This window comes from Crocodylus porosus, unplaced genomic scaffold, assembly GCF_001723895.1.
Source record: "Crocodylus porosus isolate Cpor-Errol unplaced genomic scaffold, CroPor_comp1, whole genome shotgun sequence".
NCBI lineage: Eukaryota > Metazoa > Chordata > Crocodylia > Crocodylidae > Crocodylus > Crocodylus porosus.
The window spans coordinates 18,933,144-18,948,651 of NW_017728928.1; the positions used below are offsets into that span (position 1 = coordinate 18,933,144).

A 15,508-nucleotide genomic window follows, 5' to 3' on the forward strand; every position below is an offset into this window, starting at 1 on the left:
TCTTTTTGATTTGCTGGTATTAGTTGCTAGCTTTCTCAAATGTACAAATGTCCCTCCCAAGATGCATTTTTTTTAAAACCCTGTGACTCAGTGCTTTCAAGTGGGAAGTGTTATCCATCAAAAGCACCAACCTGAAGTAATGCAGTTTCCCAGGTTTCTGGTGAGGGCACTAGCTGGTGTGATTTACCAGCCATTTTAGTGATAACTCCATTTTGAACAAGGCTTGCAATACTAATCATAAAGTGATTGCTTAGTAAACTGCTTTTAGTAAAACATTAACTCCATTGTAAAACTGCTTCTCTGATAAGCAGAGTTCAGATAAATCCAGAACTAATTAACAAACTCAAAATTCACCAGACCCCACTTTTATTGGCACATACCCTTGACTCCACTAACATGTCAGGATCATGCTTTTTCATTATTGTAACAGTTTTGAATGATAGATAGTCTGAATGCCAAAATTAAACACAATGCTTTTTAAAATATTATCAAGGGTTATAATTAACATACGAGGGTCAACAAAAATTATTTTGAAATTTACGAGTTCAAAAAAATAGACGGCAAATGGAGCAAAAAAATCTTCACACTTACAATGATTGTAAAGTTTTGGATTTGACCTCTGAAATTACAGTTTGCTATACACAACCGCCTTCATCTTTAATTTGTAAAACAGACTCAGTTAAAATAATTTTCCAGTATGCAAAGGATCAAAATGATAAAAAAAAAAAAATTTCACCAGATAACCTGGGGCCAGAAATGTGCCTTTATACTCTGGTATAAACAGATGAAGAGGGGCTCTACTAGTATCATTAGATTTATGCTAGTCCAAAACAAAACCCAATTTACTTTTAAGAAAAAGACAATTCATTCTATTAGAGCATCCAGAAAAGAAATTAAATGAATACCTAATTTCAGGCACTCAGAAGAAGATTTTCAAAAGCAGAAATGGCTGTTAGGCATCTCAATTCCCATTGATTTTCACTGGGAGTTAGGCACCTCTATGCCATTCAGGCCTTTGAATATCTGATTAATGAATAGTCCAAACTGTTGTTCATGGGTTCAATTTAGAAATCACAAGGTATAGTATGTGGCCCAAATCATATCAGAAATGCTGAATACTCTGTATATATTGTACCACTGAAACTTTGTGCAGTGATTTGGTAATTGTCTTAGTGCAGATTTTCCTGTGATGGCCATTGGAGAGGGTTGTTTTTTCCCCACAGCTTCACAGAGAACCCGGAGCATATACCCAGCTAATCTCTTGTCTCATTTCAGGAACAGTCTGCGAGATCTTCCTGCCAATACAGTCCTAGAATGGTATAAAAGAGACATCCACCAACATCAGGAAAACAAGGATACATCACATCAACATCATTAATAGAGATGGATAAAATGTTCAGTTGAATATATTATTTAGCCAAGAAAGTTTTTCTTGACTATAGTTTTGAATTCAGGTCAATTTCACTGAACTGTTTATGAAAGAAAATGTTTGATATATTTCATAACAAAAGATTATGAATTATCTGCATTTAATTTTAAATCCAATCAAAATCAATGTTTTATTTCATTCAGATTGAATAGAACAGTTTAATCTAAACCAATTATTTTCACGTGTTCATTTCAACAAGAAAAGCAAAACATTTTCATTTCATGTCTAGCAAGATGTTTTTTTCCCAATTCAACCACCCAACCAGAGAATCAGTTATTTGCACAGCTCATTTACTGGATCCTCCTAGAAATGCAGATTTTCTAGATAATAAGGCTGTGCGAGGCTTTGGACAGAGCTTCAGATCTGGAGAAGCTTCGGACGCTTCAGGGTCTTGGGGCCTGGGAGACACTACTGCAGGCCTGGCTGCTAACCTACTGTGTTACCAGTTACCAATCAGTCATGCTTCACTCAGGGACCAGATCAACCCACAGGACTTAGCTAAGGTAGCCAGTTAATTGCCATCAATTAGCACCTACAAAACCAGGCTAAGGAGAGGAAAGAATCAATACAGACAATCAACTGCCCCAAGACAGGGACAGTTAGTCCCACAAGCATCCATGGCACGAGTTTTGTCTGTCAGCAGCTAGGGGTGCAGCGCCCCAGAACCCCCCTGCACCGATCTCCTCCACAGCTGGCAGGCTTTGTGGCTGCAGCAGGGGCCACTGTCCCTGCAGCTGTCACCCTGCTGCGCCTTAACACGCACAGTGTCACACATGGCACGAGTTTTGCTTGTCCGCAGCTTGAGGTGCAGTTCCCCCCAAACTCCTGCACCGATCTCTTGAAACTTGGCAGGTTTTGTGGCCTCACCAGGGGCCACCACCCCTGCAGTTTTCACCCCCCTGTGGTGTAACACACAGCTGTGACATGAGCTTGGCTTTCAAGAATTTGGGGCATAGTTCCCCCCAAGCCCCTACACTGATCTTCTTGAAGCTTGGCAGGTTTCATGCTCTCAGCAGAGGCTACCATCTCTGGAAGTTTCATCCAAATCAGACAAGAAACAACAAAGTTATAGATATTTCATTGATTCCCCATTATACTCTATGGCCAGATCTCCGAGGCGGCTCTGAAGCTTTGGAGCCACTTTGGCCAGATCGAGGTGGAAGCCCGGTTTGGAGCTCCAGATTGGACTGCGGCCATCCAAAGCTGCTGGATCTAAAGCTGGATTGGATTGCTGCTGACTCACATAGGCCTACTAGATAACCCTGCACTCCCAGGAGTAAAGATTTTGCCATCAGAGGTTAGCTGGCAATGTTGTTGGTGGAAGTAGTTAACTGTATTAGTCTGAAGTCAGGCAGAACATAAGGTAGAGATGCAACTTACACACCAGTGATTCTCAATCTTTTTGGACTCAAGGCACCCCTTGTTATGCTCAAGACACCCTTCAATAGACTCAAGGTACCCCCTGGAAAACACTACGTCTTATCTTTCAGTAGTTTTTCAGTTCTTGAAAATTTATAGAGCAAATGTTTCTGTTGCAAAGAAATCAGATAGACCACAGCAAAGCAGAAAGTTTTTGGCTCTATGGGTTCCTATTTGAAATCTCTGGGTTTATCTTGTAAAACATGCTTTCACACTTGTAAGATGGAGCACGGACTCCTGTTACCTTATGAGAAAAAGTGCAGCTTAGCAGAGAGCCAGGCAGCACACAGGGTAAAGGGCCGCAGGGGTCATCCAACAGATTGCAGGCAAAATGGGGGAGGCTGTTGATATAGGGTAACAGCACCTGAGCTGGTTGCCAGGAAGTCAGATCAGGTGTCCAAAAGTGGAAGGAGGAAGGAGCTATGTAAGCCTGAGCAATGATTTAATTTGATCTTGATCTCAGGGATGAAAGAAGTTCCTGTTTGCTTAAGCTGTTACATGGAAAAGGCTGCAGGTCAGAGGAAGTACCTTGGAGGCTGGGAGGGCGCCAGGGGATGGGGACAGGACTTTGCAGTGGTATGGAAACTGAAGGTGGGGTTTAAGTTTTAATTTAGAGACTGGTAGTCTTATGTTTATGTTGGTTTAACTGGAGGCTTGAGCTGTGGCTACGGGAGTGGTGGTGGTTGCAGGGTGTGACTGAGAGGCACTCCATGATATAAGGACAGATGCCAGGACAAAACCCTGCAAGTAGCAGGGCCTCAGTGGGCTGTGTGGATAGAAGCCCAGCAGTTGGCAGACCGGAGCAGCCCTGTGAGGGTCTGGGACCCCAGGGGCTGAAGGCAGTGAGTAAGTATCCTAGAAAGGAGTCAGGGACCTAGTGAGCTATAATCAGATGGGGCCAGAAAGCCCAGTGCAGGAAAGGCAGGGCCAAGGAGGCATAGTGAATGGAAATAGGGTAACACCTGTGGGCTATGGGAGGGGCTGGAGGTCATGATTAGGGCTTGTAGGGCCATAGTTCTTGCACAGAGGGCAAGCTTAGTGCCAGCAGGGCATAAGTGGTGCCATCTAGACATGAGTAGTGCCAATAGCTTTGTTTAATGGACTGTGCCTTCAGTGACAAAAGGATCAAGAGCCTGGCTAAAGTGAAGTCAGACTATGGGCAGCACCTACCAGGGTCACACCAAGACTCTGGGGCAGCTTCCCAATGTGCCATAAAACCCTTACATCAAGGTGTGGCAGGGAAAATTGCAAAAGGGGTATGCTGAGGAGCTCAGGGGGAGGCAGGGTTGGTTTTGCTACTAGGGGGCATCACAGCTGCCCTTGTGGCTAGTCCTGCTACAACAGCAGTGGGAGCTAGCATTGCTCATTGCATGGCACTCCACAACACCCTTAAAAGGATCTTAAAACATCCCTGGCTGAGAATCACTAACTGAGATGTATAAACTTTTGTGAGCAAGAGTTCATTTCATCACATGCTATGCATTTTTAGGTGTGCATTTTCTACCCTACTTTCAACTCTGTTCCTATCTATAAACCAGGAGAGAAGACAGCCGTTCTTTCTGGGTGCAGACAGAAGTGCAGCTCCCAGCTGTAACTCAGAACAATTCTTGCAAAGCATTTTGAATTACAACATTAACCCTGGACCAAACAGACGTTCAGGGTTGGTTCCAGGGGAAAGAGGAATCTCACTCTGGGCTGGGAGCCCACAGCCAGGTTCCCATAGCAAGGGCCAGGCTCTCTGCCAGTGCTTGCTTGTTTCAGAATGGGAGCGGTGGGGAAGGCAGCGGAGGAGCTCATTCTTGGGGCTCCCCAGCTGGTGCTGAAGAGTGGGGTGGGTAAACTGGAGGCCTCCCCCTTGGGGGGGGCTGCAATATACCCATCCTACCCTCCAGGGGTGCTGAAACCCACCCTCCAGACTGAACTCCCTCTGCTCCCTTTCCCCCCCTCCCATTCTGAAAACGGAGATGGGGTGGGTAGGAGCTCTGCCAGATACAAGTTACAAAAGACTACATTTTTAAACCTCTTTATCTGATACCACCTGCAGTGAGGGGTCAGACTTTCACTCAATCAGCCATTTTTTAAGCTGTTTGCAGCTGTGCACTGTTGTTTGGTCATGAGTATTATCTGCTTGCTGTGGCTAGATCAGGTGAAAATTGTCACTTGTGTCTGCACTCTCTTTTTTCATCATTTTGCTAGCTCTAGTGGCTAGCATGAGTATAAAGGAAGTTGCAGTTTATTTAGTAAAGTAGCCACATCTTATTGTCACTACATATGGAAGCAGATCTGAAGAAGAAGAAGCCACTCTTTGCAGTTACCTTTTAGAGTAGCCCTATAACTTTAGGAAGGTGGGAAACAGGGATAGGCTACAGAAAAACTTTTCATGTACATAAGCTCTATTTGCGCAGCTTACTAAGCATGGCCTTACTCAAAGGGCTAAGCATGATGGATCCTTTACGCACCTGTACAGCACAGAGGCCAGGACAGCACTTGTGAGTGGTCCAATCCAGTATACCCAGTGGTTGTCCCAGTGAGTGGATATTAAAGCAGGACCAAAGGCCCGAGCTGGATTAAGGCAAGATCCAGAGATGGAGCCACTGAAAGTAGAAAGCAGGGACATGAGTAAGGTCCACAGGATAAAAAAAACATTTATGTTTAAAATAGGCTTGGAGGACCCATTCCTCTCTGTTTAAATCCTTGTCTTGCAGATAATTGAATGAAATCAATATTGCTGCCCCCTAGCGCTCAAATGTGAAGTCAGGTCTGTGGTTTTGGTAACATCTGGTAAAGCTTGTCTAACATCTCTTCCAACTATTTACTTGATCCCATACAAGATGTTACCAAAAAACAAAACCCTTACTTGCATACTCACTGGACCATCACAGCTACAACATTATTTCAACCCTTCTTAAAAAACTATGATGTTTTTGTTTCCTGGAATTCAGCTTTTCAAAGTCACATTTTTCAAGTTCTATTTCAAAAGCAAAATGTAAGCATCTCTCTTCCTTTTTTTTTTTAAAGCAAGCAAGTAAATAAATGAAAACTGGAAGTTTCTGTTATCATGTGGCTCAGAAAAAGTAGCCCAATATTATGACACAAAATAAGCTTGTGAGTGGTGGTACTACTGTGAAATCACCCAGCATACAGGGTGCCTATACATGAGCAGCGAGGCTGCTCCGGTGTGCTGGAATTCCAGCGCGTCAGAGCAGATTCAGTCGAGTCTGCTGGAGCATGGCAACTGCTGCACTCCAGCAGCTTCCTCCATCTCGTGTACCAGTGTCCCTACAGTTAAAAATGGCAGTGGGGATGCTTGAACTAAAACTCATTGAACAAGCTTTAGTTCAAGGGCCCCCACTTCCATTTTTAAGTGTGGGGATGCTGATACAGGGAGCATGTGGTGCTTTAATTGAAGTGGCACCCGCAGAGCATGTGTATAAGTGCTCATTGTAGGGGGTGCACTGGCTGTGGCTTGGCTTGTGTGCAGCTTGCAGGCTTGAGCAGGATGCTCAGCCAGAAGAGGGAGCCCCCCCCACCCCCCGAATGGTGCATTTACAATCCCAGCAGAGCTCCCAGGAGGAGGGGTCCCCGGGAGGGTTTTGCCATCTCTTGCTCTGTTTGGACCTTTTGCAATTCAGGGCAGAGCCCTGGATGGCTATAAAAGAACAGCATGTTCAGCTGGGAGCTAATAAAAACCTAGTCTATGCGATCTTCCTGAGAAAACCTAGGATTCCAGACTAGCCTAGAGACTGACATGACACCTCGTTTGAGTGACAGAAGTCATTTGTCACTCATGAGTTACCTTGTTCAATAACAAGAGGTTATCCAGTTTGGAACATATCAAGAAACTGATTAACAGCCAGAAAAAACATACTAAATCAGGAGAAGACGTCTATCGCATATGGAGAATGTCTCTTCCTGCATATAAACACGAGTTAGTCGCAAAAGAAATATTTACCATACCAATTAATCAAGGATGGACATTTCATATGGTTACACACCAGACAACTAAGAGTCTGCCTGAAATCAATCTGAATATAGCAAGATAAGCTGGAAGAGAGTCTTCATTATTCCTTTTCAGGTGTCCTAGGCATGAACTCGCATCCTCTTGCATTATGCAGTTAGCGTCAGTCTTCTGTATTTTAACTTTTGTGAGTAGGCCCGAGCTTAGCATGAGTTTCAGAGTCATCAAGACCACTGAGGGACAAGAAGAAGAGTAGAGCTGAGAAAAGCTCGGGAGACCTGCCCCAGCAGGCGATAGCCCTAGGCTCCTGAAGACTGTGCTGGAGAAGCCACTGCCAGAGCCTCGGACCTGGGAGCAGGGACAGCCTGCTCGGGCCCCACACCATGTACACCCCAGTGCACAAAGTCTTGGTCCTGGGAGTGGTGAGAGACCACTTGGGCCTCGTCACGGGGCACCTGCCCTAAGGCGATCTTGAAGCATCGCTTGTCCCTTTTCTCCCACAAGGACACTGGGCCTGGGCCTGGGCCTGGGCCTGGGCCGAGCCCCATCCCTTGCCTCAACAGAAGGCAGGGCCTTGGAGGTGCCCAGGGCTGGACCCTGGCCTATGAAGAAGGAACCCCCCGCGGCACACCAGAGCAGCAGCCAGGTCCACAGGGGGGGAAAACAAGCCAACTGCATCCCTGCTCAGGACAACCATGAGTTGAGGGAATAGGGGTTTTGCAGGGGAGGGGCTGGAGAAAAGGGACCTCCCAACCCCGCTCCTTTCAGAGAACTGGGTGGGAGCTGCACCTAATATTTTGTAAACTGGTTGTACTGTGTGAGTTATGTTATATTTTAGTTGGTAAATAATTTTAAGGTTGTAATTTTCATTGGAGTCTATTTTTCTTGTTGTTTAATTTGTTGAGAATTATATTGGGAATCTGGAGGCCTGCATGGGATCGCCCTGTGGGCCTAGTGGCTTGCCTTAAGGATCTCGGGGTCCTGGATAAAGGGGGCCACTCTCAAAGCATACTCCGTGCAACCCCATTCCCGACTATAGTTATAAGTATGTGTATGTATAAGAGTGTGTAGCGGGAGGGCTATGGGGCTGTGCCAGACTTCTCCCAGAGGCACAGGCCCCCGATCTGCACGTGGGATGACAGCATGATGCTACTGCCGGCTGGGGTTGGCACCATCACTGGGTTCTTCCCGGTGCAACACGTGCTGAGGGCTGGGAAGAACCTGGCACAGCCCTCCCAGGGGGCACGGGGCCCAGATCTGCACGTGGCATGACAGCAGGCTGCTGCTGCCAGCTGGGGTCAGCAGCAGCACCAGTCTTCAGAGGGTGCCTAGAGGACAAGCCTTATGAGGAAAAACTATGGGATCTGGGTCTGGTCAGCCTGGGGAAAAGAAGACTGAGGGGGGACTTGGTGGCCATCTATATGTATGTAAGGGGTGAATATTGGGAGCTGGGAGACAAACCGTTCACTAGGGCACCCCAGAAGAGGAAAAGGAGCAAAGGCCATAAACTGTTAGAGGACGGTTTCAGGTTGGATGTAGGGAAGAACTTCATTATGGTAAAGGTGACCAGAATGTGGAATAGACTTCCCAAGAAGGTGGTGCAGTCCCCAACCTTGCAAGTCTTTAAGAGGAGATTGGACAAACACCTTGCTGGGACCACTTGATCTCAGCAGTATTCCTGCCCAGAGCAGGGGGGTTGGACTCAGTGATCTTTCAGGTTCCTTCCAGCCCTTAACTTCTATGGTATGATTCACTCCCCACAGATGAGCCACCCAAGTTACAATCCTCCAGAATCCCTGGATGCACTGCCAACCATTTCCAGTTCTGGCACCAAACCAACTACCCATTCTGCCTCTCGGGGTGTGACCTTCCCACTCCAAGGGGTGCAAACCTGTGCAAACTGCCTGCAGAGTATATGCCAGGTAGCCATGTCACAGGGCACAGAGGGATCCAGGAGTTGACTCTAGGGAAGATGGAGGGAGAGCAAGCTCTTCCCAGGGAGAATAAGGTGGATTGGGTGCCCATGAGCTGGGGCTTCCTTCCCAGGTCAAGGCCAGTAGCTTCCCCCAAAGGTGCCTTCCATCACTACTCCCAGCTCCCACCTACCTTGGGAAGCATGACCAGCACCGCTACACCTCAAAATCCCAGTTTATTAAAATATGAAACCTTCTTTAATTCCTTCCTCTTAAATTCTTTTTATTGCTTTTTATTTTATCCTTCAGTGTCTGACTTCCTTCATTTCACTATCCTTCCCCCACTCCCCATTTCCTTTCCACCTCATATTTCATTACCCACTCCCATCCCACTAACTCTTCACCTGCCAGCTTCATGTTCTTTACCCCCCTTCCCCAATCTCTTGCACACCTCCACCTCAAGCAGGGATAGAAGTCTGTCCTGGCTCACCAGCCATGTAAGGGGAACTTGCACCTAGTCAGGCCCCTGCTTGCCAACCCTATAGTGGCAAGTTTTAGCTGTGCAGGTGGGGGAACAGTCAGAGAAGGTTTTTAGCCTTAAGGTGCAACTTCTCCAAACTTGAGCTAGCACTAATACGGATTGTATTTAAACAGCTCAAAGTACAATATATAGCAAGGCCCTTACCTAACTAGGATACCCGTGGCAAGGGCAAAGCCAATGCAGAATGGAGCCAGTGGAGTCTTGCTGTGCTCAGCCAGGCTTCCCATCAGGACAGCAAGGAGGAGGAGAAACGAGAATGTCAGCTCTGCACAGACAGCCATCCCCACTGTGCAGCCTTCTTGCACCATGCAGCCCCCTCCAGTCCGGTTGAAGAAAATTGCTTCTGGCACCATGCTCTGCTCTCCACACCACATCCCAGAAAGGAAAGAAGGAAATACAAATAACAACAAAGGATACAACCAGACAAGGTTCTTTGGGTAAATCTAATATCTTTTATTAGACCAACTTAAATAGTTGGAAAAATTCTTCTTTGCCAGCTTTCAGGTACAAATACCTTTTATCAGGCTGACAGAGGCTTTATCTGAAGATGCTTTCTCAGCCTGACAAAGGGTATTTGTACCCAAAAGCTTGCAAAGAAGACTTTCCCAACTATTTGAGTTGGTCTAAGAAACTATATTGGATTTACCCAAAGAACCTTGTCTGCCTCTGTCCTTAGGCCAACACAGCTATGACCTGTACCCTTGAAACAAAGTATACAAGGCACACTCTCCCAGGTGCTGTTCTGTTTGAATGGCTACCACAGTCCTTTGCTTTTCAGGTTGGTAGGAGGGGGTGAAATCTAAACTTTAATAGTTAGGGCACTGGAAAGAACCAAGTACCCCATACAGGCTGACTGGAGGGGTGTGAACTCCCCAGAACAGGGCTGGCTGCTATTGTATGAATGAGAGCACACAGGAATGGCAAGGACTGCATGCTGGTGACAGTGTTGTCCCCTGCTATGAACAGCTGATAGTTAATGCAGTGTTAATACCAAGTGCATCTGCATGTGGAGGGGAGCAGAACAAGGAGGCCTGTGAGCTGGGAAGCTGTCTCCCTGTGATATGTTCTTGACCCTGTTCTGCTTCTTTTCAGGGCCATGTTGAACACTGAAAATAAAGCAGACAGACACATCACAGTGAATTATCCGGTTCATTCACCAGCAGTTTTGAGGCACTTGGGTTACTCTGCCCTCTGGTGTCCACATTGTGAACATGCTTTTGACCAAGTGCCTCAGTGGACCAAAAGAAATGCAAACATTTTGAACTTTTGGTTCAGAGATGATACCTTTTATTAGATCAACTAAGAAATCACAAAAAATTGTCTTTTTCTGCAAGATTTTGGGCTCTCATGCCCTTCATCAGGCTCAGAGAAGATTAAAGATGGTAAAAAATCCCCATAGGTAGGAAAGAAACTTCATTTTTGCAGAGGAAGCTGAAGATGGAGCTCTGTCCCTAAGGTTTTACTCTTGTTGTCTGTATCATTTAACAAAACAGAGAGCAAGATCCTCCGTTACTAGTGCAAAGGGCAGAGTCATTCTCAAGGCATCTGTAGCAAACCCAAGCTCTGAACCGCTCCTAAGTCTCAAGTACTTACCAGAGTGCCTCCAGGCCGCCTGACTTCTAGTATGATGTTCTTCCCTAGGTAATATTGTGCTCTGTGTGCACATTGTGGCACCTTGGATACTGACCTTTGCTAAGGCAGATAAGGTTGCGCACCACGGTGGAACTTGCATGGGGTGACATTGGCAGGTGATTTTGAATAACCTTCCCTTCATAGCTCTTCTCTAAAGTCAGGAGCCAGCCCTGGATGCCTCCATACCCTGCCAAATGCTTCCAGGGCCTGAGACCAGGGCTTGATGTGGGCACTGTTCTCAGCACATTCTGCCCCTGTGTGGATCCCAAGATGGTACAGCATGATCTCAGCATATCACACACAGGAATGCTCCACTGGCATTCAGAGAGGCTCAGCGGATGCACTTTCGTTCCATACTGCACCCACTCTATTACATGTAAGATGGATGGGTCAGTTAAACTTGCTTTGCACAAGGCAGTGGAAGATGTAATGTGGCTTATGCAGTGTTTGCTGTGTTAGCCCTCTACACATGGCCTCACTGCCCTAATAGGGTTTTTCAATCCCAGTTGCTAACCTACCTATCACATCCAGTCACTCCCATTCCAAACCATTGTTCAGTTACTGAGCTCAGGATGAGGATATTCTGAGCCAGCTCTCCTGGATGGGTGGTGATGTGAAATTGGTTTTGCACTGGACCAAGCACCTATGAGAAAGCCCACACTCTGAAAACTCGTTTTCCAAAGTGTTGGAAGTGGAACAAGGGTGCAGTAGATAGGCATGGCCCGTATGTTTTATACATAGGACAATATGAGGTAATGCTATGGTGAATTCAGGCCTTCTTTGCTGGGACTGCCTGAGAAATTTTAAAACCCCAGATTTTGAGGATGACCAATTAAACCATTTTCATAATAGGTGCTGCTAAAGATTCCAGCCTGAGTCTCTCTTGCCTTGTACTTTGGTCCTGATTCTGGCTGTAGTTGAGAAGGGGTGGGAGAGAGAGAGAGGCAGTGATGGCTGCTGAGCGTTGCAGTGGACCCTGGAAGTGTCCAGGGATCACGGGCTGTTCAAATTGATGTTGCTTTGTAGCAGCAACCATAGAGCTGTCCAGCATCCTGGAAATTCAGAGCAATGTACTCAGGCCACAGCTCTGCTCTTCCCTAAAAACCTTTCCTGTCCCCAGCCATACCTCCACCATCTTCCTTGTTTCCTAGGTAGTAAGCAGGAGAGAATAAGACCATCCTGCTGTCCTTTTATCACTGAAGGACCCCTTTTCTGCTGGATATATTCCTCAGGAGAGAAATCCACTAGTTTTGCAACTGTTGTACATACCTGGAGTCAGCTTAAACCAGGCTCTATATAAACCAGATCAAAGCCTTTGTCTTGTCATTTTTGCCTATTAAAAGTAGGAGTATGTGAGTGGGGACTATGGCTCTCACTTTGCAAGACTGAAAACAGGACACAGGGGTGATCCGTCCCTCCTGTGGGTTATGCAGCTGGTGTTTTGATTTGTGTAGCTATTGTGGCTGGGGGGGAGGGAGGGGACACAACACACTCTATAGATGCTTGCTTGCCATGCTTGGTGACTTCTATCTGCCAGCATTCATCCGTCTCACACACTCCATCTCCAGGAAATCTCTAGAGAACAAGTCACTCGGCAGGGAAGGTTGTGGCTACATTTTGAAGTGAATGCTGGAACACACCAGGAAAGCAATTTTTAATTTCTGATTGCAATCAGCATTAGACTGGACACCTGTTTTCAAGAGTTATATTACTTCAGCCCCAGAACAGAAATGTTATGTGACCCAGGCATCTCCTCAAACCATTTCTTGTTTCAAAGTTCTGCTCACAAACCAGCTACAGCTGAAGGATCTTGGAGGATCATTTCGGCTGTCATGGGATGGCCTGCAGAAGACAACACCTCCTACCCAGTCACTAATCATCAGGCATCTCCTAAGTGATGGGCCTGTTTTCTTTTCTTAGAATTGGGAAGACCATGGCAGCACAAACACACAAGGTTTTCTACTGCTATGCTGAGAAAGACAGCTCTCCAGGCCACACATTTAACAGATTATCAGCAAGGCATAAATAGGATAGAACATAACCTTCAGAAGTATGGAGGTGAACAGCAGATTGGCACTTCTGCATTGCAGCTGCCAATGCTATACCTGCATGCAGGAGATACCAGGGCAGGGGACTGGGCCTGGTTTGCCAGTTTGATTTATGTTGGCTTCTTTACTGAGGAATGAAACCCAAGGAACTAAAGTTCTGCAGGTCTTGGTGGCTTTAGTAGTGACATGGCTGGTGCATTTCCCCACTTGCTTATGTGTGGGTACTTACCTGGTCTCAAAACTGTACCACTGGAGAGCTTGGGACGTCTCTCAAGTACCAAAGCACCTCAAACAGCTTTGTTAAAGTATTTTCTGTGCTTTCCCTTCTCAAGCACTGGGGTCTCCTTTCTGCAACACATCTGATCTTCCAGCTAGCAGCTGTGCCAGCCAGTGTCTGCTTTTGTGCTTTCCACTTACCTTAGCCAAAAGAGCTCCTAGCATTCCTCCTGATAGCTGACACAGCCAATATGGGAGAAGGAGAAGTGGGGAAAGGCCTCCTGCAGCCAGAGCAGCCAGGGTAACAGCTGGGTTGAAATGGCCACCACTGCAAAAGGAAAGGGGTCAATTGTGCCCACACCAACCACAAGGAAGGACACTGAGTGCCAGAGACCTCCAGTAGGTTAGGCTGCAGTGCCCTGAGCATGCAGAGCCTACGCATGGAGGTCTATGCCACTATCAACATCCTGGTGATAGAAAACACACCCCTGAGAGATACTTTGTGCCAGATCCTCAGACTAATTCATTCTGGATTTATGAGTAAATCCCCTCCCTTCCTTTCCCCTCTGAGAGCTTTTATCTCTTGCTCTCATGAGTTGAATTGTGCTGGTTTTCAGTCTATTATGTGTGAGGGGTACATCTAACAGTGAGTGACAAATTATAGTGAAGAGCTCCTAGTGGTAGCACTTGAAGCACTGATTTGTAATCTCCACTGAGGCTGCGGAGAATTGTCCTCCTAAGAGACTCATATATAACTTGCAGGCAGATGAAACCAGGATGCCGACTGAAACAGGATCTAGTCTCAGAGTAATTCCTGAAAAAACACCAGCATCTTCCAGTTCTCCACAACCTACCCAAGCTCCAGCCCTTGACTTAGTCAGGGCCAAGAGCACCTTCATGATTCCTGTTTAAGCTCCCTTCACCTAAAACTAGGAAGGCCTCCTGCTTTCTCTAGGATCAAAAGGTGGCTAACAATAATTTTCTGGCTAACATTTCTAGGATTTAATGTGGAGTTATGCATCTTTCTGGGTGGGATAGGTTCACAATAGTGCACCACCTCCTTGTGGTGCAGTGAGCAGGTGCTAAGTGGACTCAGATGTTGGAGTGCAATCCTCTTTCTACACTAATTAAGAGCCTGAAAAGACATGAGTGCAGAAGGTGAGTGGGTCTTCCTCCTGCTTGTTAATTATTGTGATCTGGTGTTCAGGCTGAGACAAAGACACATTACAAAAGTAGGTGTATTAACTGTTTTTTGCAGGCTGGACTATGATTGCATGAAGGCCCCCTGAGTTTACATAGGTGCTTCATAAGTGGAATAAGATCTGGTTCTAGGTCACTGCAGGATCAGAGTCTAATAGAGTGCAGACTGTTAGGTAGTGGTTCAGGGTTGATTACATAGCCTGATTTGACTTGATTATAGACCATGCCTATGTACCCATCCTACCTGCAGAAGAGGAGACAACTGCCCCATACCTTATTTTCCCCAAAACTGCTACCATGATCCCCAGCGAAAATCCATGAGCAAGAGCTGGCCCCATGGGCCCTGCCCCCTCAGGGTTGGTAATCACAGAAAGACATGCGGCTGCCACAAACAAGGTGCTGCCCATCAGCTCAGCCAGGCAGGGCTGGGCGTACTTCTCAAAGATGGTCCGATCCTCTGGCTCTTTCCCAGGCTCTGCTTGGGCAAGGATGGAGGTTGCTCCGACATTCTCCATTTCTGTCTCCAAAGAATATTTTTTGGTGAGAAGAACCATCCTTGGGAGGTCTGGCACCTGAGATGATGCCTACTGGAGGAGAAGGGAAAATGGTGTTATTTCCCCACTCTGACCAGCAGCACAGAGGACCCTACATCGGGAATGAGTCCATCCACTGTAATCTGCGTTTTTCCTGTTCTCCCCAGAGGACCTTAGGAGGGGCCGTGCCTCCCTTCTGCCCATAGCAGCAGAAAAGAGATGAAACAAAGACTGAAACAAAATGTGCTGAAGTGCTGAGCTTTTCTTTCCAATCACCTGTAACATGGAGTGATTTCTAGAAACACAGAACTGACTCATCGGGCACTTTTATACATGCTCCGGGCAGTGTAGGGAGGAGAGGGGGGTGCTTTTATTAGCAAGCCATGCTAATTAAAAATGCCCGAGCAGCATCTATATCAGCATCCCCAAGCTGAAAAATGGCAGCGGGGCACTTTGAACTAAAGCTCATCAAACGATTATTTGAGTCCGCTCCAACATACTAGATTCCCAGTACATCAGAGCAGGCTCCCTGCACATAGTTTCATAGTTTCATAGTAGCTAGAGTCGGAAGGGACCTAGGTAGATCATCTAGTCCGACCCCCTGCCTTGGCAGGAAAGA

The 15,508-nt window shown here is 46.5% G+C and overlaps 1 protein-coding gene across 3 annotated transcripts in view; it reads right to left on the reverse strand.

The window, feature by feature from the left end:
- Positions 1-727: 727 nt before the first annotated feature.
- Positions 728-15,508, reverse strand: part of LOC109315167 (aquaporin-8-like) — a 48,778-nt gene continuing 33,997 nt past the window's right edge. For 2 of the 3 annotated variants that reach the window (XM_019542742.1, XM_019542743.1), the window contains 5 exons: positions 14,630-14,943; positions 13,358-13,484; positions 9,405-9,616; positions 5,308-5,442; positions 728-1,309 (listed from right to left, as the gene is read on the reverse strand). In XM_019542742.1, the coding sequence (XP_019398287.1) occupies positions 1,267-1,309; positions 5,308-5,442; positions 9,405-9,616; positions 13,358-13,484; positions 14,630-14,910 (798 nt within the window). In that variant the 5' untranslated portion in view covers positions 14,911-14,943 and the 3' untranslated portion in view covers positions 728-1,266. The remainder of the gene's footprint in view (positions 1,310-5,307; positions 5,443-9,404; positions 9,617-13,357; positions 13,485-14,629; positions 14,944-15,508) is intronic. The other variant, XM_019542744.1, reaches the window with a different exon arrangement.